Below are 22094 nucleotides of genomic sequence, written 5' to 3' on the forward strand. Positions count from 1 at the left end.
AACATGGTATTTGATTACCTGCAACTCTTCCCTGATTCCAAAGGATATATCTTCATACAGGGCAACTCCCCATAAAGTCACTTGCAACACAGCCCCTCCTAGTAACGTGGGACGAGTACTAAACTCCCAGGACTCATGGAAGATGCCTGTGTTCATGGACTTGAAAATGAAGGAAAACCGCTTGGTTTCTCCAGGCAGAATAACCCCTTAGGAGAAAAGAAGGAACATATTTGCAAGAAAATTTCTGGTAGTTTTCCCTGGTAGAATGACTCCTCCATTTTGAATTTTTATGCATGTATTATTTTAGTTTAAGCTTCATTTTCTATCTGTTGATAAATAAGAAGGTTATTAGGGCTTGGGCAAGGATTAAACATTTATGTGGCAAAACCACAACTTGTCACTATATGCTTCATGCAAGGGCTTGTACTATGGTCATAGCTCCCAACTTGGAAATGTGTAGAGCAAGCCTGGACAAACTACAGGCCTGCCAGACCTATGTTAGTTATAAACAAACCATAACCTAAGATCCCAAAACAAACAAACAAATACATCACATACCTGACCTGGTGTTAAAGTAAAAATTCTGTACCCTTTCCCTCTTTTTCTCCTGGAAGGAAAATGGAGGAGGCAGCCTTCGCCAATCATACCAGATGGCTGCAGTGCCATCATTGGTCACTGTGAGAAGAGATTCAGCCTTTTCTCCTACCAGAATTTCAAAGGTGACCCGGGCAGCAATGCCAACCTCTCCCTATTGGAATGAAAGAAAAGGATACAAAGGCACCTGCAATGCTGAATTTTTAGCTTGGCACATATGTTCCGACCCGAACCCAGGGGCACAGAAATCAATTTTTTCCTTATTTCATTAAATTTCTTTTGCTAAGGAAAGACCCAGAACTTTTTTTTTTTTCGTGTCAGGAGCAACCGGAGTTGCTTCTGGAGTGAGAGAATTGGCTGTCTGCAAGGACGTTGCCCAGGGGACGCCCGGATGTTTTGATGTTTTACCATCCTTGTGGGAGGCTTCTCTCATGTCCCCGCATGGAGCTGGAGCTGATAGAGGGAGCTCATCCACACTCTCCCCAGGTGGGATTCACCCAGAACTTAAGAGTACATTAAAAAAAAAAACAGTTTACCTTCGGCACTGTAGTGTTGATCCAGCGAGCTGGCTGTCCACAAAATTTCAGCGAAGGACCCAATACTGGTTCTGAAAAGATATCTGGATATTCTTCTAAGAGGTCCCTATCAACCAAAGCAAAACAACAACAACAACAACACAAAAATTTCAAAAACATACAAACCAAAAATATCTCTCTGCCCCCATAATCCAGATCTGTTTCACATAGTATTACAAATTAATTCCCTTTTACAGACTCTCTCTTCAGCTACAGACTATTTTGCCTTCCTTGCTCAACTAGGAGCTAGATAAGCATGTGGCTCAGATACGGTGAAACAAAAAAAAAGGATGAAGTATTCACTAAGGGCAAGATGTCTGTTGTTCCATTTTTGAAAGGCAAAGATGAGAGAATGGGGAATATAGGAAAGAGGGCATTTATGGAGAAGGGGGAAAGGAATGCTGCTCAACTCTTCCCCTGCCCCAGACATGCTCCCTTGAATGCCACCTCCTCAGTACAGCTGCCAGAGTGAAAACTGGAGAGGATTAATGTATCTTTAATGAGTGTGCAGAAGAGGGAACTTCAGTAGGGATCGCTTGTTCCCTGGTTGCATGACGAAGAACACATGCTGCACAGTCATTAAAAGTAAGGAGCCCCTTCCAGTTGTTACTCTGGCATCCACACCACTGGGCAATCCATCACCAGATACTTTACTTGCTTTTGTAGGGAGGAGGACATATGAAAATGAGAAAGGGATTGTCACATATAATAACTGGGGGTGAGGGGAAGAGTTTATGCAACTAGTTAGCACTCATTAACTTACAATTATTACAGCTTTTCACCCAGAAATTGAAACAGGAGTTGAGCACCCCTACATCTTTAGTAGACTCATAGAATAATAGTTGGGAGAGACCACATGGGCCATCCAGTTCAACCTCCTGCTGTACAGGAAAAACACAATCAAAGCACCCCTGACAGATGGCCATTCAGCATCTGTTTAAAAGTTTCCAAGGAAGGAGCTTCCACCACACTCCTAGGCAGAGAGTTCCACTGCTAAACAGCTCTGACTGTCAGGAAGTTCCTCCTAATGTTCAGGTGAAATCTTGTTTTTTCCCATCCATGTTCCTATTTCTTACTTACGGGATTTTTTTTTCATCAAGAAATTCTTTATCTTCAGAGATTGAAAAGCTCTTTGCAGATACGCTAGTGAAAGGTCGATTTCTGCCTATGACCTCCAGGCCATCTATGTCCTTGACAAAAGAAGGAAGAAAATAAGAAAGTGCTGGTTTTGATTCATATTTTTATTCTGCATTTAACAAGAAAAAACAAGAAATGTTTAGCAGAATTTATTTTACAGCCAATTTTAAAGCAATATGGAAACTATACCAAAGCTATGCCTGTTTCCTATAAAGAGTATATGCCTTGAAAAGGGTATCATCATACCGGGTTATAAAAATCCAGTTTTTCTAAGACTTCCTTTAACTCATTTCGCCGATGCTTTAAAAAGAGACTCTTCTCCCAAGTATAATGGAAAACTTGGTATTTTGGAGGTCTGGTACCTGTGAAAATTGAGGATGTGTCAGTTCAGTTTTGAATGCAAATTTATCACATTTACACTTCCCAAACCTAGACACAAACTGGAAAGCAGTATGTCCTAGAAATCTATACATTTCCAAAATCAATTATCAGTTCACACACACAAAAATGTACACAAAAATGTGTATTTTAAAAAATGGGCACAAAAATGTATATTTCTGGAAAAAAGTATACACACACACAAAATGTTTATTAATTAAAAACAATCCCTGGGAAAATGTGTTCATTTCAAAAATTCACAGCAAAATGTGAATATTGAGCAAAACGCACATTTTAAAAAATAAATATGAAAATATATGATCTTGTATGCAAACTTAAAATAAAAAGAATGCAACTTGCACTAAATTTGGGACACTGGGGAAAAAAGAACCTGGGCAAAATCAAGGTTGATAAAATCTCCTACACTTCAAAAGGAATGTTCAATGTGACCTACGTATATGTGTACACACATCTTGTAACTGTACTTTTGCAACTCTATTTGCTGTGCTTTGAGGTTTCCTGATAAAAAATGTCCTTGTGGAAGTGATGTTGCAAACTTATGTCTGGCAAGTTTCTAAGTTACCTCAGCTGATCTTAACAGAAGCTGACACTCCCAAGAAGTGTTTTGGGTTGTTCTTGTTCCTCAGAGTTTCTCCCCCTTCCACCTAAGGCTTTATCTGAAGAAGCTGAGATTACCAAAAATGGAGGAAAGAAATTGATGCACCTGTACCTATGTAAAATTCTAGAATAGTTCTTCTGCAATCAAGATTCACTTACTGAGGCAGGACACAACTGATTTTCCCTTCAGCATCAGTCGAGATTCATTGTTGACCCTGCTAGGCTTTGCTGTGTGTTCCCCTACAGCATACCTCTCATATTTAAAGAGTATGCAGGGTATGCTTTATTTAGACAAAAATAAATATCTTGCCACACTACTGTTGCTCTTGAGGAATGTGTGGATGATAATTATCTTTGACTTGACATTCGAGTGCAAAAGGTTTTTTGGGGAAGTGAATGTAGGTTTTTGCTTTGGGCCCATACTCTTATGGATGAGTAATGTTTCTCCTTGATCATTTTCCTCTGTTTTGTGGTCCAATACATACACTTGCTTAATAGCTCTTAACTTGGTTTGGTATTGGAAAAAAATCAGACTTAAATACATTAAGTTAGTTTGAAGCATTTTTTTATCTTTTCATTCTCATCATTGTACTAGTTATCATTCAAACCTAAGAATGAGCAACACTGCACTATGATGCCTTGCAATTGTCAAAGTACATTCAGCTCACACACGCTTCTCCAGATGAAAGCTGAATTAAGAGGAAGAGATTTCTCTTCAGAAGATCCACCTTCAGTGTATCCCAGTCACAGAGTGCATCATTCAAGCTTGTGATTCCTCACCCATTTCCATCCAGATTCTGTGAGGTTTCCCAACATGTGTGACTTCTTCCGGGAAGCCTCGTTCAGTTTGACCCAGAGTTACCGCCAGGCCACTGACCTCATCGCCAAAGCATACAGGCTCAGTCCAGAATTCCTGTCCGCTATAGCCCTAATAGCAAAGAAAACAAAATTGTGGGAGAAGTACAACTGAGCACGTAAAATAAAGCTGAATGGGGGTGGTAGTGATCCAAGAAATTAAAAGAAAACATGGCATGAGAGAAACAACTCAAGATTTGGCAGAACAATTCAATTAAGAATGGATCCTCTCTGCTTTAATTAGCATCCTACCCAATCTAGTTTCATATCTAAACAACTGAGCAGCAGCATGCCTTCACAACTGCCAGCTTTCCTGTTCTGAAGATAGTGATTTAAACAAAAATGCTTATTGATTTGATTTATATCTTGCTTTTCTCCTACTGTACAATCCTCTTCGAACTGGGTTCCACATGGATAGAAAGTCCAGTGGTAAAAATTAAACTTCTCATTTGATGGTTTCTTCATTCAAGGGGATAGGTAAGGTAAAGGTAAAGGTTTTCCCCTGACATTAAGTCTAGTCAAGTTCGACTCTAGGGGGTAGTGCTCATCTCCATGTTTTCAAACTGCTAGGTTGTCAGAAGCTGGGGCTAACAGCGGGAGCTCACCCCATTCCCCATATTCGAACCGCTGACCTTTTAGTCAGCAAGTTCACCAGCTCAGCGTTTTAACAGCAAAAATATTACTATTAAACAGATTATGTTATGAATATCTGTGGCTAGGGACTACCACTGAATGCGGATGGATATGTTTTTTCAGCTTACTGCACTGCTTAGTAAGTCCTAGGCTTCTTTGGAATGTTTTATAGTGTAAAAGCTCAAAAGACATGTAAATATATGACTAAAGATTTTGGTTTTACTCTTAAGTTGAAATGAGTTTTAACAAAGAATTAGCCTACCACTGGATGTATGTCCTACATACTCATGTTTAAGTCTAGAAATTTTAGTCAAAAAAATCAACCTCCCAAAAACACTGGGTTGACTTATCCACAGTCCAATGAGAGTACCGTTCCTTAACTCTATCAAAAACCAATCTGCTTTCATTATTTTAATGTTACGATTTTCAATGACATCATGGTGCAATGACTACTATTCTTTCAGTTTAGATAAAATATTCCAGGTTTTTATTTCTGAAATGGCATTTTTTTTCTGTATGATAAAAGTCCCTGTGTCACAGTCTTAATTGCATGAGTATAGAATTTATCAGTTCTTGTGAAAAATAGGCCTAAGGAAATTGAGGAGCTGAGGAACTTTCACCTTCCCAGAGAACAGAGCAGGAATACTGCGGTCGATCAGCGTACGCTGTTCTTGAACTTTCCTGTAATTCTCTGAAAAGTTCATCACTAAGTTGCTTTCTGATTTCTGAAGATATTCTAAAAATAAGCAAAACAACCAAAGTCATTTCAGACTAATGCACTGTCTAGTACTATAGATCAGGAATGATCTCCAATATGTACAAGGCTGAAAATATTCTCTTAATAGCTTAAAGTTTATATAGCCTGAAGTCTGCTTGTTACAACATGTTATGTTTGGTCCAACCTCTTGTGGCATATCCACTCTTGATGCGGTGCACTCACTTGTCCACATTTCATTCACCTGACAGCTTTTTCTGCTGCTTCCTCCTGAGTGCCATATTGCGGTACCAGTTCTGAAGGGCCATGTTCTGTGATGAAGGTCTCTGCTCAGTTTTCTTTTCTTCTTCATGTTTCTCTCTATACTTCCCCAAAACAGAGACTCCACATGTAAGCTGGGAGTCATCAGGAACTAGACTTGCTACCTGAAAAAGTTCATGGCTTTAATGTTTCTTTTTGGAATGGGCAAGAAAGGAGAAGAAATAAATATATTAAAAAATAGGTGAGACATGCATCACTATCTATTATGTTAATAATTTATGTTATCTGATGTATCCCAGCTTTGCAATCAATGCAACCAATTCGCTACCAAGAAGTATTGTCTCCTATTCTTCCAACAGTAAGGATTTGTGCTACCCTTTGAATAAACAGAACAACCTAAATGATATTCTCTCTCTCATATAATACAGCTTTACCTATAAATAAATAACATTATTATTATTATTAGTAGTAGGATTATTACTGCTGCTATTGCTGCTGCTAATTCTATTACAGTAGAGTCTCGCTTATCCAACATAAAAGGGCCGGCAGAACGTTGGATAAGTGAAAATGTTGGATAATAAGGAGGCATTAAGGAAAAGCCTATATAACCTCAAATTACGTTATAATTTTACAAATTAAGCACCAAAACATCATGTTTTACAACAACTTGACAGAAAAAGCAGTTCAATACTCGGTAACGTTATGTAGTAATTACTGTATTTATGAATTTAGCGCAAAAATATCTCAACGTATTGAAAACATTGACTACAAAAACATTGACTACTAAAAGGCAGACTGCGTTGGATAATACAAAACGTTGGATAAGCGAGACTCTACTGTACTACTACTATAACTATATGTTGTGGTGTCTTCTTTCTGCACTAGTATTAGACCTCTCAGAAATGAAATAGGGATATCTCTGTCATTGGGATGGGCTTTAGAAGTTCTACCCAACCACATACTCTCCAGACATTTAGGTCTAACATGCCAACAATCCCTTTCTACTGACTATGTTGGCTCCAAAAGATCTAAGGGGCACAAGGCTGAGAAGAATAGAGGGACAGCACTGTCTTATTTGGCACAGGTTCACAGCATCTGGGACTTCTCAAGTTGCACCAGAATGAACCATGTTGTTTCAAGGGATCTCAAATTCCCTTGCAACCTCCTAGCTGATGGTAGCAGGCACTAAGAGACCATCTGGGATTTTAATCAAAAGCCACAACATCCATTTTGTTCCTTCCAAATCCAATTTTTATGGTTCCATGGTATCCCTTGCAGAATTCAAACAAAACACTTACTGTCTCCTTTCCTTTATTTTGGCCTGCCTGAGAGGAGGTGTACGACAACAGAATGGAACGATACAAGATATCTCTTCCACTTCAACCCCATCTGCACTGCCATATAATGCAGCTTGAAGCTACATTATGTGGTCAGTGTAGACTATTGAACTGCATTATACAAGTCTATCCTGACCATATAACGCAGTTTGAATCTGCATTAAAAGCAGTGGAGATGGAGCTTTCCATATCCCCTCAACCCACACAATGAATGAGATACACTTCTTTGCAAATGAAAGGAAGAAAATACTTTTGCCTGGCATTTCTTGTTTTAAAGTCAGAAAAATGTTTTTAAAGAATAAAGTTAAAAGTAGAGGATCATATTTATGTTCACGCTATAAACAGAAGATATCTTCTATGGTAACTAACACGGAGAGACTAACATCAAAAGACAACAGCATAAAACAAAACATAGCAGGGGCTTCTCTATTTCAGCATTAAGAGATCTGATGAGAGAAGGAACCTGCTAGCCCTCCAAGTTCACAAAGCCATCCTCCATGTGTACATAGTGAACAAGAGAAAAAAAGGGCTTGTGGACTCTCCTCTCCTTATTTATTCAATTAATACACCCACAGTGCCAGAATTGGGGTAATGTGAAAAGGGCATTCTTGTTATTATGTGACTTCATGTAATTTTTGCCTTATGCTGATCGTAAAGTGTTTTCTAGGTAGAATTTGTTCTGAGGAGATTTATCACTATGCTACATTGGCTGTCCAAAAATGACGAGACACAGAGAAATGCCAGTGTAGATATCACCTATAGATAACAATACATGTGACTCTTTTTATTTTCGTAATACTATCATTATAACATAACACTATAACAGAAATAATCTTGTTGCAAAGTCATATATTCCACTAATGGCATTATTTTTTCTACTAGCTTCATTAGAAAACAATATGTCACACAGCAGGTAAACGCAACCTGGGAGTGTCCTCTTCTTAAAGCTTCTTCTTTGAATTCCTGGAGAGTTCCTAAGATTGTGTGTGGGAGGATATGTCCATAGCTGTCAATTACTGGTCCTTCTATACCTGGAAAAATACAGGAAATTATAGAACACATTTATTAAAGCAAAACTTCAAGAAACTTGAAACAGGATTCCTATTTAGAAAGATGAGAGCTTTGGCACAGAAAATCGTAGAATAATGAAACCACACTAGCTAACATAACCAGCTGGAGGCAACTTTACCAGAATAATGCAGTGTTTTCTTGGATTCATCTGCGAGAGTTGGATAAGCAACCAGGAATTGTGCTTTCTTCTTAATCTCCTGAGGCCTGGATTTGCGAACAAGGAACTTCTTCGTTACATGAGATTTCTCTTTCTCCTCTTGAGGAAGATGTGCTGTACGAAGCTATCAAAACAGAATGTTGCTGCTGTTGTTAACTGATCAGGCCTTAGCCTGACACATTTTAGTTTGACACCACAAGTTGGCTGAAATTTATGGTGGCCTTATAAATGAGACACTTTCACCTTTATACTGTTATCAATAATTTTTATCATGAAAACTCATTGATGAAACAATCCAAAATGAATATTGTTGTTAACTGCTATAAAGACAACTTATCAATGAAATTATATATAAAATGGCTCTTCTCATTGTCCTAATAATAACAGGAACTAATGAACTTCTTCAAACTGTCAAACAACTCAGTACTTATATTCCCCTTCATGAATATGTTGATAGGTAAGTAAAACATTCAGTTATATTCAGCATTCAAGAAACTGACCGAGTAATGATCAAAGCATTTATCACCAGATGTTCTAATCTGGAATATGGAAATTTTCATAGAACCCTCAAATATGTCAAACTAAGATATGTTATAGTTCACCCTGTGTTACCTGTGTTAGTGCCTGATGTCAATGAGGTTTTTGGGCCTGGGTCTGTGTCTAATTCTGGGCCTATGTCTGATTGCAATGAGGATGATGGTCTTGACAGACTTGCCTTAGAGCCAGAGGCTTCTACAGAACAGAGACCGGAGCCTCAAGGCCAAATTCCTGAAAGTGGCCTCTTTTTTAAGGGAGATTCTTCAGATACAGCTGCAGAGGGTAATGAGCTGGCAGATAGGAGGCGACACTCTTGTAAATAGGGAGAATTTCCAGTTTCTTTGTTGGTCAGTTCATCGTCGAAAAAAAAGAGCAGATAAATTATCTGCTGACAAAGTGAAACAAAATGTCTTTGTCTCAGGGGAGGAGGTTTATTAAGGCAAAGGGGAAAGCCTGTTACTTCACTGGGGTCAACGTTGATGCTTCAAGTCAGTCATGCCTGTTCATGATCTAAGTTTCCTATATGGATTTTGATTCATGGTTCCTGTCATGCCAAGTTTTGCTCTTGGAATCCAAGTATATGCTTTCCTGGTTCCAGTTTACCAAGTTCATGCCTACTCTTTTGGGAGTTACTCTGCCTTGTATTTTTGGATTTTACAATCTTGTACTTTGTGATTTAGTCCTGTGCCTTGGAAGTGGTGGACTATTGCTGATACTTTGAAGAAACCTTTTGAGACTTTACCTTTCAATTCTTTTTATTGCTTGTGCGGAGATGTTGTTTTTTAATTTAATTAAATATTATATATATTATTATTATTATATTATTATATAACTGCTGCCACCAGTGTAAAAATGGTTTTATTTAAACACTGCCACCAAATGTAAAGATGTTTATAATGTGGCCACCAGATGTTAAGGGGATTATTAACGCTTGCCACCACTATGGGAAAATATAGCCACTAGCTACTTAGAGAGGAGACCTTTTAAATTTTGTTTTTCTTCCTTCTTCTTGTTTGCTTTTGATGGTAATATATATATGTGACAGAAGCTGAGATGTTTGAAAGAACAATAACACGTTTATTCAGGCACAGAGCTTAATGGTTACAATAACTTTCTCTTTAGAGGCACTTTAGTTAACAGTTGCAAAGCTAGAATGAGGTGTTTCAAATTCCTTAAAATGGCACTTCTTTATCTACTGCTCTAAACTGCAGTCACCCTGTGAATTACAATCACAGATTATCTGTTCCTTATCAGGAGACAGACTACCTTAAAATAAGTCACCAAACTTATTTTAAACTGACTCAAAAATAAGCATTTGAGCCTCCCTGATCCCTTCAACTTAGGGTCAGTCTTCACTGTACCTCATCAGGGCACAGATCAACTGCTTCTTTTTCAAACCTGCACTTCTCCACCAAAACGGCAGTTGGCTCCGCCCACTTCTCCATGGCAACCAACTCATGAGTGCAGAGATGCCATAACTGAAATATTGACCCTTTTAAAACACAATTAAACATGACATCTGTAAACTAAAAAATTCACACTTCATTACAACTTGGTTTTTATATATATTCTTCAATAAACTGCTTGCTGATATATTCAGTTGGTGTGTGGTGTCTTATGATCAGAGAGGTGTAGCTCTGGGAAACAACAGAGCATCTGTGAGGGCTGTGTGAATTCAACTCATTTCCAACTTATGGAGACCCTAAGATAAACCTATCATTGTTTTTCTTTATTAGATTGTTCAGAGTGAGTTTGCCTTTGCCTTGCTGTGAGGTTCACCCACTGAGTTTCCATAGTGAAGCAAGGACTCCAGAATCCCAGTCATTTTTTTTAGGGGGGGGGGAGAGATATATTGTGTAGATCTGGTATATTTATTCATTCAATTATTTATTTACTTTTTTGAAGATAAAGCAACTTATGAATGTCCTGAGGTGAAAAATGACAGCATCCATAGTTTTTATGTCCGGACACATATGGTCAGAAAATCTGAGAGTACCAAAGTCTAATGCCTACCTTCGCTAAGTCTTCTAATTTTATGGCTAACGCTTGGATTTCATCTCCTTGCAGGACACAGCTCACAGGCTCTGGCTCCTCTTGCACCGGGCAGGTAGGCACCTCAAGGGTCTTTATCCTTTTCTTTTCTGAAACACAAACATTTCCTTTTTTTATAAACTAATTTCAAAACCATGAATAGAACAATCCTATGCTCCCTGGGAGGAAGCTTGAGGGGGTCAAATTGTGTGTCTTGGCCAAATCATGGATCTATCTAACCTTGTTCCCCCAATAGATTCTAAAGCTATGCCATTCCAGGAGGTGGATTATTTCATTCCCTTTCAATGAAATGAAATGGCCTGGATGGTGTTTGGAGGAGAGAAGCCAAGATGAGAAAGATACAGAAACCCTATGAGGAACCATTTAGGAAGCTGGGCATACTTGGCTAAGAGAATCCTAAAGGGTGTTTCAATAGACCCCTTTAAATATCTGAAGGACATTCAGATGAAAAATGCTTTGAGCTTGTCTGTTCTTGTTCCAGGGAAAAGACCCAACCCATGGAGTCAGTTCATAAGAAGAGAAATAATGACTAAGATCTGTTTGGTGATAGAGCAAACGTGGAACTGACTGTTTGAGAAGGTGATGGGTTCTCCTTCATTGTGGGTTTTAAAACAAGCCTTCTGTGGGTTTTCTCAGGTTTCTGGGGATTGGACTAAATGAGCCTAGGGTCCCTTCCAACTCTACAGTTGGCTTTCAATGGGAATGAGGCTTTAAAAACTGTCATAAGCAAAGATATATGAAACAAGTAGTCTGGAGCCATACTGTGAAAGACTCATAGCATTCTCAAAACTTCTTATGATGATAATATTTATTTATACCCTGCTTTATCTCCCCAAGGGAGCCCCTGGTGGTACAGTGTGTTAAAGCACTGAGCTGCTGAACTTGCGGACTGAAAGGTCCCAGGTTCAAATCCCAGGAGCGGAATGAGCGCCCGCTATTAGCCCCAGCTCCTTCCAACCTAGCAGTTCAAAAACATGCCAATGTGAGTAGATCAATAGGTACTGCTCTGGTGGGAAGGTAACGGCACTCCATGCAGTCATGCCAGCCACATGACCTTGGAGGTGTCTATGGACAATGCCAGCTCTTCGGCTTAGAAATGGAGATGAGCACCAACCCCCAGAGTCGGTCACGACGGGACTTAACGTCAAGGGAAACTTTTACCTTACCTTATCTCCCCAAAAGGGGGCTTAAAGCAGCTTCACATAAAAGCATTAGTGTAAAATTTAAAATATACAAACATAAGAACAGAATTAGACACAAATAGCACTAAACAATTCAGTTAATAACCATCAAAACATATTGAAAGTTAAAAACCACAGCACCCCCTGATTAAGCCAACTAGATATGTTTTGAGATGCACAAATATTATATTCAAACAGGTGGTCCCCTCAGGAGCTTTTAATATTTGGCACCCAGGCCTCAGTCTAAATGTAGCCCTGCCATGCAAGTACTATGTGCAACTCAAGAGGAGTGTTTGGGTCACACACTTCCTTATTCCCATGAGATGCCTTATAATACAGGTAGGAAATGCAGTACTGGACAAATATCCATTTGAATCACAAACGCCTATCTCCTCCCAGGCCCCAGCTACACTGCCAAATGATGCAGTTTCAAATTGAATTATATGGCAGTGTAGATAGGGTCCCAGTCTGCATCAATGATTCTCAGTCAACGAGACTGAGGAGAGGAATTGTGTCATCTTTAGATAGGACATGGGGTGCATCTGCACTGTAGAGTTAATGCAGTTTGACACTACTCCCATGGCTCAATGCTATGGAGTCCTGGGAGTTGTGGTTATGCAAAGTCGTTAGCCTTCTCTGCTAAAGAGTGTGTGTGCCTCCCCAAACTATATCTCCCTTCATTCCATGGCCCTGAGCCATTGCAGTTAAAGAGGTGCCAAACTGCATTAATTCTCCAGTGTGGATGCAGCCTATCCCACGTTTGGGGGGTGCCTCCCTCCTGCCAGGGGTCTCCAAGAGCGTCCTACCGGGGGGCGTTTTGCTGTTGCGCGAATCCTTCTTCCCCGGTTTATTACTCATCATCCCGAAGCGCGAGGGTCAGCTTTGTAAGCAGCAAAGTCTCCAAGCAGAAAAGCCCCGCCTCCTTCGGGTCGCGCGGCAGTCGCTGCCTCCGGACAAAACCCAACTCGCAAGCCAAAGGAGCGTCCTCGTCTCCAGGGCGACGCGGCGGCTTTCTCCCACCCACCAATCAAGCGGATGGAGGGAGGAGACAGCTCCGCCCACCGCCGCTTAGGGAATAAGAAAGGCCGCCTCCCCCGATGCCTGAGCAAAAGCTTCCCAGGCGCAGACACACGTGGCTTTGGGCTGCGATGCCTGCTCGCCTTTGAGGGAGTGGAGCTCGGGATAGGTAGGGTATATACCTACAGGGCGAGCAGGGCCGGCCCTAGGTCATTTTCAAGCAGTATTTTTGGCGCCTCCTCCCCAAACCAATCATGAAAAATAAAAGGTAGAAGGTAGAGGTGAATAAAGTACATACGTGTGTGCAATATATATATATGTATATATATATATATATATTGCACACACATATATGTGTGTGTGTGTGTATATATATATATATATACAGTAGAGTCTCACTTATCCAAGCTAAACGGGCCGGCAGAAGCTTGGATAAGCAAATATCTTGGATAATAAGGAGGGATTAAGGAAAAGCCTATTAAACATCAAATTAGGTTATGATTTTACAAATTAAGCACCAAAACATCATGTTATACAACAAATTTGACAGAAAAAGCAGTTCAATACGCAGTAATGTTATGTTGTAATTACTGTATGTACGAATTTAGCAGCAAAATATCACGATATATTGAAAACATTGACTACAAAAATGGCTTGGATTATCCAGAGGCTTGGATAAGTGAGGCTTGGATAAGCGAGACTCTACTGTATATATATATATATATATATATATATATATACATACACATACATACACACACACACAGTCTCACTTATCCAACATAAACAGGCCGGCAGAATGTTGGATAAGAGAATATGTTGGACAGTAAGGAGGGGTTAAGGAAAAGCCGATGAAACATCAAGTTAGATTATGATTTTACAAATGAAGCACCAAAACATCATGTTAAACAACAAATTTGACAGAAAAAGTAGTTCAATACTCAGTAATGCTATGTAGTAATTACTGTATTTACGAATTTAGCACCAAAATATCACAATGTATTGAAAACATTGACTACAAAAATGTGTTGGATAATCCAGAACGTTGGATAAGTGAGACTCTACTGTATGGCACATATGGGCCCTGCATATGTGATCGTGTGTGTATAGGTAAAGGTTTCCCCTGACGTTAAGTCCAGTCGTGTCTGACTCTGGGGGTTGGTGCTCATCTCCATTTCTAAGCCGAAGAGCTGGCGTTGTCCATAGACACCTCCAAGGTCATGTGGCCGGCATGACTGCATGGAGCGCCGTTACCTTCCTGCCGGAGCAGTACCTATTGATCTACTCATATTGGCATGTTTTCGAACTGCTAGGTTGGCAGAAGCTGGAGCTAACAGCGGGCGCTCACTCTGCTCCCGAGATTTGAACCTGGGACCTTTCGGTCTGCAAGTTTAGCAGCTCAGCGCTTTAACACACTGTGCCACCGGAGGCTCCTTATGTGTATGTGTGTGTGTGTGTATATATATATATATATATATATATCTTATAATATATACAGTACATACACATACACATGTGGAGAATATGCGGCAAGATAGGTAGGGAGCCACGGCGGAGGAACCTTCCCGGGAGCAAGGCCTAATAATAATAATAATAATAATAATAATAATAATAATAATAATAATAATAATAAATCATCTCAACAAAGGATTCCCCCAGGCAGGAAGCAGCCAAGCTTTGAAGCTGAAAGGCTATTCAATGCTAATCAAGGTGGGCAATTGAAACATTCAAACCTGCCTCCAACAGACAAGAGTTCTTCTTCTACCCTGGACCTTCTGCAGATATATAAACCCCACTTGACTAGTTTCCAACAGACTTCACAACCTGCCATAGATGTGGGCGAAACATCAGGAGAGAATGCTTAGGGAACATGGCCATACAGCCTGGAAAACTCACAGCAACACAATGATTCCAGCCCTGAAAGCCTTCAACAACACATTTTAATTGTATTTCTTGTATTTTAGCTATGTTTTATGACACAAACAGTTAATTTTTTTAAAAAGCCTTGTTTTTGAATTTTTATTGCGTTGTGTCCTGTTAGTTAATAGTGAGCTTTAAATGTCAGGTTGATTTTATTTATTGTATTTTCAAAACACTTTCTAGCCATGACATGAACATTGAATTGCGAAGGTATTGTTTTACATTTTTTCATTGGGCTGTGTCCTGTTCAATTTCCTTGTGAAGAGGAAAAGTGTGGTATAAATAAATACATTCTTCTTCTTATTATTATTTTTAATTATACTGTATTTAAAAAAATATTGAGCTTTGTCCTGTTATTGTCTGCCTTGTGGAGAGAAAATGTGGGGTACAAATAAACATTTTAATGATAATAATAATTGGATTACTGTGAGTTTTCCAGGCTGTATGGCTATGTTCTGGAAGCATTCTCTCCTTACATTTCACCCACATCTATGGCAGACATCCTCAGAGGTTGTGAGCTCTGTTGGAAACTAGGCAAGTGGGGCTTATATATCTGTGGAATGTCTAAGGTGGGAGAAAGAAGTCTTTTGTGTTGGAGGCAAGTGTGAATGTTGCAACTGGCCAGCTTGATTAGCACTGAATGGCCTTCCAGCTTCAAAGCCTGGCTGCTTTCTGCCTGGGGTAATCTTTTGTTGGAAGGTATTAGTTGGCTCTGATTGTTTCTTGTCTGGAATTCCCCAATCTTCTGAGTGTTGTCCTAATTTTAGAGTTTTTTAGATGTCTGCCACAGATGCAGGCAAAACATCAGGAAAGAATGTTCCTGGAACATGGCCATACAGCCTGGATAACTCACAGCGACCCTGTGTGGGTATTGTTTTAAAATTTTTATTGTGCTGTGTCCTGTTGTAGAGTCTCCTTGTGGAGAGAAAAAGTGGGGTATAAATAAACATTATAACAATGTACTCATAAATGTTAGTCACCTTAAGTCCTTATGGGGGAGAAAGGCAGGGTAGAAATAAAGATGATGATGATGATGATGATGATGATGATGATGATGATGATGATGATAATAATAATAATAATAATAATAATAATAATAATAATGGGGCACTATTTGTGGAGCCCACTGCTCCCCCATCCCCAAAACCTGGATGGGAGTCTGCACCCTGCCCATGCTCTTGGGTGCCCTGCCTTCTCCAAGTGGTGAGAAGCAATAATAATAATAATTGCAAGGCTGCTTTAAGTCCTTATGGGAGAGAAAAGTGGGGTAGAAATAAAGTTCATAGTAATAATAATGATGATAATATTGGGGCACCATTTGTGGAGCCCATAGTTCTCCTATCCCCAAAACCCGGATGGCACTCTGCACTCTGCTCATGTTCTTGGGCATGCTTTCCCTGCCTTCTCCAAGGAGCAAGCCATCAGAACAAATGCAATTAAGGCCAAGATCAAAAAATCAGCTGATGACCCAAAATGCAGACTGTGGAAGGAAGCTGACAAAACCACTGATCATATCCTCAGCTGCTGTAAGAAAATCGCACAGACAGACTACAAACAGAGGCACAACTAGGTGGCCCAAATGATTCATTGGAACTTATGCTTCAAGTACCATCTCCCAGCAGTAAAGAACTGGTGGGATCACAAACCTGCAAAAGTATTGGAGAATGAGCACACAAAGATACTGTGGGACTTCTGAATCCAGACTGAAAAAGTTCTGGAACACAACACACCAGACATCACACTTGTGGAAAAGAAAAAGGTTTGGATCATTGATGTTGCCATCCCAGATGACAGTCGCATTGACGAAAAACCACAGTTAAAGGGCACCACAGTTGAAGGGAGATGTTGACAAGCTGGAATGTGTCCAGAGGAGGGCAACTAAAATGATCAAAGGTCTGGAGAACAAGCCCTATGAGGAGAGGCTTAAAGAACTGGGCATGTTTAGCCTGCAGAAGAGAAGGCTGAGAGGAGACATGATAGCCATGTACAAATACGTGAAGGGAAGTCATAGGGAGGAGGGAGCAAGCTTGTTTTCTGCTGCCCTGCAGACTAGGACACGGAACAATGGCTTCAAACTACAGGAAAGGAGATTCCACTTGAACATCAGGAAGAACTTCCTCACTGTGAGAGCTGTTCGACAGTGGAACTCTCTCCCCCGGACTGTGGTGGAGGCTCCTTCTTTGGAGGCTTTTAAGCAGAGGCTGGATGGCCATCTGTCGGGGGTGCTTTGAATGCAATTTCCTGCTTCTTAGTAGGGGGTTGGACTGGATGGCCCATGAGGTCTCTTCCAACTCTACTATTCTATGATTCTATGAAACAACAGGAAAAACTCAGCCGCTATCAGGACCTCAAGATTGAACTTCAAAGACTCTGACAGAAACCAGTGCAGGTGGTCCTGGTGGTGATCAGCACATTGGGTGCCATGCCAAAAGATCTCAGCCAGCATTTGGAAACAATAGACATTGACAAAATCACGATCTGCCAACTGCAAAAGGCCAACCTTCTGGGATCTGCACGCATCATCTGAAAATACATCACACAGTCCTAGACACTTGGGAAGTGTTCGACTTGTGATTTTATGATACGAAATCCAGCATATCTATCTTGTTTGCTGTGTCATAAAATAATAATAATAATAATAATAATAATAATAATAATAATAATAATAATTAAAAGGCTGCTAGGCAGTTAACAAAAACAAGAGAAAACCTTTGAAATATAAAAAAGATAGAAGTATATAAAATAAACATTATTTTTCCATCTTATTGTAAAGTGCATTTCATTTTGAAAAGTAAAATTTTATTTATGGCTTAAATTTTTAAAGTCTCAACTCTAGCCCTGCTTGTCTACATTGTGAGTCAATGTAGTTTGACACCTCTTCAACTGCCATGCCTCAATGCAATGGAATCCTAGAAGTTGTAGTTTTACAAGGTTTTTAGCCTTCTCTGCCAAAAGGTACTGGGGCTTCACCAAATTACAACAGATGAAGTTCTAGATCTAGGCTTCTAAAGGTGGAAATAGATGGATATAGGCATGTTATGTACATCTGGATAATGGAATGGTGATGGTGATGGTTATGCTAAATGTGCAATGACTGACCAGCAATGCTCTTTGCTATGAAGAACTGTGTAAGTTTGTTGAGTTTATTTCATTTTTGATTTTGCAACTCTGTTGACAAGAGTAAAGATTTTTTGTTCCTTTTCCCTCTTGTTTGTGTGTCTATTGTTTTGGACCTGACTGATATTTGCTTATGCATAACACAGACTACACAGAGAAGCCATTGAAACCCACAAGCAGAGAGGAGGAAACCATGAAAATGAACAAAATCTGGCTACCAGTATTAAAAACTAAAATGAGGAAACAGGAATTCCAGACAGAAAACAATCAGGGCCCGCGAACACCTCCTAACAAAGGATTCCCCCAGGCAGTAGTCAGCAAGTCATTGAAGCTGCAAGGTCATTCATAGAATCATAGAGTTGGAAGAGACCTCACGGACCATCCAGTCCAACCCCCTGCCAAGAAGCAGGAAAATCGCATTCAAAGCACCCCCAACAGATGGCCATCCAACTTCTGCTTAAAAACCTCCAAAGAAGGAGCTTCCACAACACTCCGGGGCAGGGAGTTCCAGTGCTGAACAGCTCTGACAGTGAGGAAGTTCTTCCTGATGTTCAGGTGGAATCTCCTTTCCTGTAGTTTGAAGCCATTGTTCCGCGTCCTAGTCTCCAGGGCAGCAGAAAACAAGCTTGCTTCCTCCTCTCTATGACTTCCCCTCACATATTTATACATGGCCATCATCTCAGTCTTCTTTTCTGCAGGCTAAACATGTTTGATTCAATGCTAATCAAGGTGGCCAATTGCTACATTAACAGACAACTTCTTTCCCCCAACCTGGACTTTCCACCGATATATAAATCCCTCTTGCCCAGTTTTCAATAGTCCTCACCACCACTGAGGATGCCTGCCATAGATGCAGGCGAAGCGTCAGGAGATAATGCTTCTGGAACATGGCCATATAGCCCGGAAAACTCACAGCAACCCTATTATTACAATTATTATTATTATTACTATTATTTATTACATGACATGCCAGTTGGCAAGGGAAAGAAAAAATGTACTATGCAAACCCATTTACAACTCAATACACATACAATTTGCATTTAAAACTATCTGGTTCTGTTTAAAATTAATGGATTACATTCCTAGTTTTTTTTAATTAGAAGACAGCACTAACTGAAAAAGTTTCCATGACCACTGCTCATATTTTTCATTAAATAAGCAAAAAAATGGCATGCTGAAGTTTAAAATAAAGTGGTTGTCAGAATGGAAGCTTTAGAACCTTTAACCACAATAGGCTCCATGGCTAACTGTCACAGGATTGTGCTTTGAATCATGTCATAGTTGTGCTGAATCTTTGCCTTTATGTTTATGGCTTATATTAGAAGTTCACTCTACCTAAAAACACCTTTACTATGCAAAGATTTTTCAAAAACCTTTCTTGACTAGATGACTTCTCAGTAGTTTTAATATTCAAGGGATTTCTGAATCCATTTCAGCCCATCATAAGGGTTGGGACAAAGAGTGCTCTGTCTTCCACTATGGTGAGCAGCTTAATTAAGAAACAGGATAGGGGAGTGTCTTTGTTAATACCTTTCAAAGTCTTCCGTGTCGCCATATCCTTCTGAGGCATATATGAGGCATACTGAGGAATGGACCCAGTGAATGCTTCCTTTTAAAGGATTACATCACGCTCTTGTGTTCTAATTTAAACTGTTGCAGTTCCATTAGTTCCAGGGAAAAAAATCTCCTTCATCTCTTTGTTATAATGTCTCTACTAATGCACATGCTTTCAGTTACAGTAGAGTCTCACTTATCCAACATAAACGGGCCAGCAGAACATTGGACAAGCGAATATGTTGGATAATAAGGAGGGATTAAGGAAAAGCCTATTAAACATCAAATTAGGTTATGCTTTTACAAATTAAGCACCAAAACATCATGTTATACCACAAATTTGACAGAAAAAGTAGTTCAATACACAGTAATGCTATGTAGAAATTACTGTATTTATGAACTTGGCACCAAAATATCACGATGTATTGAAAACATTGTCTACAAAAAAGCGTTGGATAAACCAGAACGTTGGATAAGCGAGTGTTGGATAAGTGAGACTCTACTGTATCTCAAAATTGAAGTAGTTAGGGGTGTGACTAATCCCATGACCCTGTGGGTGTCCCTCTCTATCCATGTTATCTACCCCTTCACCTCCAAATCGTCATGACATCCATTGATTTGTCATTGCTAATTGTCAACAACTCAACTTTGTCTTAACGGGGACCTTATAAATGAAAAACATTCAGAGTCATTCTATCCTCAACTGCCCATCCCAGCTTCCAATGCTGAGAGCATTGAATAAAAACTAGATATTTACACACCCAATGATCTTCCATTACTCAAAAAACTAAAGGAACACTCCTGAAACTCTGCTACCCAATGCGTTATGATCCTAACAGATCATAATCCCCAATAGGTTATGATCCTAACGAGGTCATAATCCAATAGGTCAAATGTACATTTATACCTCTTGTCGTTCTTCTAATATAGATTTTTTTTATTCTATATATCACTTTTATATTTCCATGAGTTTTGCATAGGGCTTTCTGAAGCACAATTCAAGACATAATTAAATTCTGTTGCCTTGAACTCACCATGTCAACGTTTATATATGTAACAATTCAGAAGTACGGTAAATAAAACAAAGCCTTGTTGACTGCAAGGGGCTTTCTCCATTTTGTACTCAGAATGCCCTATTTTGTCCCATCCTCTCGTTAAGGCCTCATCTACACTGCCATATAATCCAGTTTCTAAATCCAGACTATCTGATTTGAACTGGATTATAGGGCAATGTTGACTCATATAATCCAGTTCAAAGCCGAAAAGTCTGGATTCAGAAAGTGGATTATGTGGCATCGTAGATCCAGCCTACGAAAGAATTCTCTGCCTCTTTATTATCCTTTTGCTACCTGACAAAATATTTTTATTCAGGCAGAAAGTTGACATTTAATCTTAAGTCTGTCCTTGAGAAGCATTTTACTGCTTAGGTGGCTGGTTCGATCTTTTGTATTGCATAGGATTGTTGTGCTTTGACATTTTTCATCAAGACTGTGTTCTTCATCTTATCTTCTTGAGCAGTTTATTTTAAAATAGAAAGACAGCACATATATTTAAAATAATACTATAAAATGATCCAGTAGATAGAATCTGAAAGGTTTAAGAGGAATTGTGAATGTGTCAAGGAAAACACAGTAAGTAAACAAAAATTAATAACAATAAATAAGAAAGATTTATCATATTTATTTTCTGTTAGGCTGTTAGGGTTTTATATATATATATTATCATTCATGTATTATGTTGTAATTCTGTGTTTTGCATTGTGTTTTTACTTCTTGTAAGTCACCCGAGTCCTGTTTGGAGAGGGGGTGGGATATGTATTATTATTATTATTATTATTATTATTAATTAACCTTTGGTGGCATTTTATTTCATATTACAGTATTGGTGATTTTTGGTGCATGAGACCATGTGTAAGAATCTTAGTTCTAGGTCAAAATTGTTTTTGTTTTGTTTTTTGATATATATATATATATATATATATATATATATATATATATATATATATATATATATCTTTTTAAGATAAATTATATTTAAGAGCACACTTCGGGTGGGATGCTGTGCTATATTTATAAAGGTCTGCAATCATCCAAGAGCCTAACAATGCACTGAAGAGACTGAAAATAAACGGCTGAGGGGGAAAAGGAAGGGGCCTGAGGCTGTTAGGAATGGTGGGAGGTGAAGTCCAAAACACCTGGAGGGAGAGCCCAAGTTTGCCCAGGCCTGGGCTATATCTCCAAATCTAACATGCTACTAAACAAACATGTTGAGGAAATACTTCTTTAAAAATCACAATATGGTTGTACATGAAAGAAAAGAGTAGATGTGTCAAGTATAGGAGCCACTTATCCTTACCGTTACTTGGATCACCTTCTCCACAGCAGA

The 22094-nt window shown here is 39.3% G+C and overlaps 1 protein-coding gene across 7 annotated transcripts in view; it reads right to left on the reverse strand.

Moving 5' to 3' along the window:
- mycbpap (MYCBP associated protein) overlaps window positions 1-22094 on the reverse strand; it is a 44849-nt gene that overhangs the window by 21622 nt on the left and 1133 nt on the right. For 4 of the 7 annotated variants that reach the window (XR_010002858.1, XR_010002857.1, XM_062970573.1 and 1 more), the window contains exons 1-12: window positions 12908-13074; window positions 10882-11009; window positions 8293-8455; window positions 8028-8134; window positions 5750-5930; window positions 5411-5526; window positions 4083-4230; window positions 2553-2668; window positions 2250-2359; window positions 1131-1236; window positions 559-748; window positions 19-206 (exon numbers count right to left, since the gene is read on the reverse strand). Coding sequence is in view for 5 of the 7 variants with exons in the window: in XM_062970573.1 (XP_062826643.1) it covers window positions 19-206; window positions 559-748; window positions 1131-1236; window positions 2250-2359; window positions 2553-2668; window positions 4083-4230; window positions 5411-5526; window positions 5750-5930; window positions 8028-8134; window positions 8293-8455; window positions 10882-11009; window positions 12908-12962 (1608 nt within the window). In the remaining 2 variants the exon portion in view is untranslated. Of the gene's footprint in view, window positions 1-18; window positions 207-558; window positions 749-1130; window positions 1237-2249; window positions 2360-2552; window positions 2669-4082; window positions 4231-5410; window positions 5527-5749; window positions 5931-8027; window positions 8135-8292; window positions 8456-10881; window positions 11010-12907; window positions 13076-19685; window positions 19789-22094 lie in introns of those variants that run through there. The other 3 variants (XM_062970575.1, XM_016991368.2, XM_062970574.1) reach the window with 3 other exon arrangements.

This window comes from Anolis carolinensis, chromosome 2 (genome assembly GCF_035594765.1).
Source record: "Anolis carolinensis isolate JA03-04 chromosome 2, rAnoCar3.1.pri, whole genome shotgun sequence".
Classification (NCBI taxonomy): domain Eukaryota; kingdom Metazoa; phylum Chordata; class Lepidosauria; order Squamata; family Dactyloidae; genus Anolis; species Anolis carolinensis.